Below are 3,485 nucleotides of genomic sequence, written 5' to 3'. Positions count from 1 at the left end.
TGTGAGACTTTGCTCAGACTGTTATTTCTTCACTGAGTAGGAGGCTGTTGAGCAGTGTGTCACGGCCACCAGGCTCCCGTGCTGGGAACAAGCCAGGTAGACCAGCTGGCTCATGCTGGCCATGAGGGACACAGTTTGTTTCATGGTGGGGTATCGGAGATGGATTTAAGGAGGCTGGGCTGCTGCCGGGGGAAGGGAGGACATGCTTGGTTTCTTTCTCAGTCGGCCTTCAGGGCTCAGAACCTCACTCCTGAAGACTTGACGGAGGTGGTTGTGACGCATCTCCGTATGGAGGAGGATCCCCCACCGGAGCTGAAGTTGCCACCCCCAGAGCCGCAAATCCTTCCACTTCCAGAGGAGAAGCCTCCGCTGTACATTCCTCCTCCAATTCCACAGCTGCCGCCAGAGCTTCCACCTCCAAAGCCTCCTCCTGAGCCACATACACCTCCCATTCCTCCTCCCATGCCGCTGCCTCCGAATCCTCCTCCCATTCCACTGCCTCCAAATCCTCCACCCATTCCGCTGCCTCCAAATCCTCCTCCCATTCCGCTGCCTCCAAATCCTCCTCCCATGCCTCCTCTTCCTCCAGAGATGGTGGTCCTGCCTATCACAGCTGGAAGAGACACACATGTTACAGATGAGACAACCGAAGGTTTTCTCAGTTGAGACACATCCCATGACTCAACAGCCCTCCAAACTTCTCAGCCCACCATACTTACAGACATTGACGTTGGACATTCCATCATTGCACAGCCTGCAAGGGAAAATGAGTACATTTTTGTGACCCAATGAAAGAGTCATCTTAAAACCTTAGAACGTTATTTTTATTAAACCATCACACCCTTAAGAGATTTTCTTTTCTTTTTTTTTTTTTTTTTGTCAATTTATTCCTGTTTCTGGTATTCTGGTATCAGTAAAGTATGTAAGGAGAGTAGCAGTGATAATCCCTGTTCACAGCGAGGCTTTTCCCAAACCTCAAGTTCTTTATGACATTTGCATATGTCAGAATCATATTGATATATGGATAAGCTTAAATGAACTGGTTGCCAGTTACCCGTCCTGATAACCTCAAATGTAATCCAGAGTACAAATGGCATATCAACCCTTTTTTACTAGGAAACACACTTTGAAATTGCACTATGACCCCAAAATTCAAGGGATATCTCCCAGACAGCAAGACTCCCCTTCAATCAAAGGTGAAATGCTCACCTGTTCTCCTCTCCCTCCAGCAGCTTCCTGTACATGGCAATCTCCACATCCAGGGCAATCTTAATGTTCAGCAGCTCCTGGTACTCCTTCAGCAGGCGAGCCAGCTCCTCCTTGTCCTTGCTCAGAGCAGTTTCCAGCTCTTCCAATTTCACCCTGGCATCCTTCAGAGCCATCTCACCCCGCTCCTCAGCCTCAGCAATAGCTGCCTGCAGCTGCTGGTTCTGAGGAAGGACAAGGGCATTCCCTCAGGTCACATTTTGTCCCCTACCAGCAGTCCTCAAACCCAAACTTGAATGATCAAGGATAAAAGACAACACTCTACAGAATCAATAGTGGTAGAGTAGAAGAATACATTTTTGCCCCACAACCTAAAGTCAACATTTGAACCTGATGCAGGCATCCAATGAGACACCACACATCCCTACCTGCTTCTTCACGTTCTCAATCTCAGCCCGCAGCCGCTGGACATTCCTGGTCAGCTCCTGGATCTCGATCTTGGTATTGCGCAGGCTGTCCCCATGCATCCCAGCTGTGCTCTGTAGCTGTTCGTACTGATGGCACAGACACAAAGCAAACCTTCAGTGAAACATTCCTGATGTCTTGCCAACACTTGTCTGCTTTTCTAGTTCATGTTCTGCTAAAATAACCCATCTTGGTGGTCAGTACAACCCATCTCAATGCAAAAGATGTATCTGAGACTCAATTACTATTGTTTCCCTCATTTCCCAGCTCTGAGATAGATTTTAGTTACACTAACAAGTATTCTTTGTATTCTAGAAAGCTACTTTGTCCTGGCATTTCCTAGCTAACTTATGCTGATGGTCATATTTATTGAAAGGCTTGCATGGTTCGCCAGAGTGAGATTCTGGACTTGCTATAAAGAGTCAGATCAACACACTTTCTCTGAGACTTCCTTGTACATGCTCCGGTACCATTGGCTTACAGACCTCACATGATTTATCTGTAATCTCCTGCCACCTTGCAGGCATCCTCAAGGGCTTTCCAGCTCACCTGGCTCTGGTACCAAGCCTCAGCTTCAGCCCGGCTGTTCTGGGCAATCTGCTCGTACTGACGTCTGACCTCCTCGATGATGCTGTCCATGTCCAGGTGCCGGTTGTTGTCCATTGACACCACCACAGACAAGTCCCGGCTGATTGTCTGCATCTGAGACAGTTCCTGCAACCAACACAGGAGTAAACCTGAGCACGGGAGCAGAGGAGCCCAAGGGATGCTCCACACAAATCCTCCATAGGCACCCATCCACCTGCAGGATCCTGAGCCACATCTCCCCTCCTCACCCTTCATCCATCCCAGCCCAGGAAAGGCTCCTACCTCTTCATAGATGGCCCTCAAGAAGTTAATTTCATCGGTCAGTGCTCCCACCTTGGCTTCCAACTCCACCTTGGTCATGTAGGCAGTGTCCACATCCTACAGGAAAAATCACATTTCCTTTTGGAAAACCTTCAGGACCACAGCATCTGCTCACTGCTGAGGTAAAAGCTCCGATTGCATTACTCAGCCGTACAAGAAAGGACGAGAAACTTCCAGGAGCAGCCTACAGACCCTACAATCTCCATTGGATTTCCCACTCAAGACGAAATCCTCTCAAAGCCCAGGCAAAGCTTAGCATTCAAGCAATCACTTCACTGTGTCCGTGACTCACCTTCTTGAGCACCACAAACTCATTCTCAGCTGTTGTGCGCCTGTTGATCTCTTCCTCATACCTATGGAAAGTTAAAATACAAGCTGAGTTTCCTGAATTTTCTTGCCTAAGGCCACACAAAAACAAAAAGAAATGCAAAATAAGAACGAATACAATATTTATACTGACAAATCTACATCCATAATTACCATAAAACAAACAAATGTGAAGCAAAATAACCAGCGAGGTACAGACTACCATTGCTGCCAGCTGCTTGCATTGCTCTCAGTGTTATCATCTCTGCACTTACTTGTTTTTGTAATCCTCTACGTATTGCTGCATGTTCTGCAGCTCAGATTCCAGCTGTCCCCTCTGTGCCAGAATGGAGTCCAGCTGCCGTCTCAGGTTCTGGATGTAATTCTCAAAGATGACATCCAGGTTCTTCCTGGGTCCTGAAGGCCCTTGCTGCTGCAGGAGCTCCCACTTGGTGGAGAGAACCTTGTTCTGCTGCTCCAGGAAGCGCACCTGAAAGCAAGCACGTGGAGGATGCACAGTCAGTCATGAAGGCACTCCTTCCACCATGTACAAAGAGTGGTCCACTCTTCGTGCCATTATGTGATTTTGTTAGTAAAAA

At 48.0% G+C, this 3,485-nt stretch overlaps 1 protein-coding gene across 1 annotated transcript; it reads right to left on the bottom strand.

The window, feature by feature from the left end:
• Window positions 1-7: 7 nt before the first annotated feature.
• On the bottom strand, window positions 8-3,400 carry LOC100543615 (keratin, type II cytoskeletal 5-like; the record flags this gene model as incomplete). The annotated part of the gene is made up of 8 exons (XM_010710532.2): window positions 8-613; window positions 720-754; window positions 1,210-1,430; window positions 1,635-1,760; window positions 2,221-2,385; window positions 2,542-2,637; window positions 2,873-2,933; window positions 3,162-3,400. Coding segments are annotated over 8 exons (1,320 nt in total), but the record flags the coding sequence as incomplete, so codon positions are not given.
• Between the last annotated feature and the right edge of the window lie 85 nt (window positions 3,401-3,485).

The sequence above is a fragment of the Meleagris gallopavo genome, chromosome 4 (assembly GCF_000146605.3).
Source record: "Meleagris gallopavo isolate NT-WF06-2002-E0010 breed Aviagen turkey brand Nicholas breeding stock chromosome 4, Turkey_5.1, whole genome shotgun sequence".
Lineage (NCBI taxonomy): Eukaryota > Metazoa > Chordata > Aves > Galliformes > Phasianidae > Meleagris > Meleagris gallopavo.
Note: the sequence above shows the minus strand (reverse complement) of the source record. Positions and strands in the feature narration are given on the sequence as shown.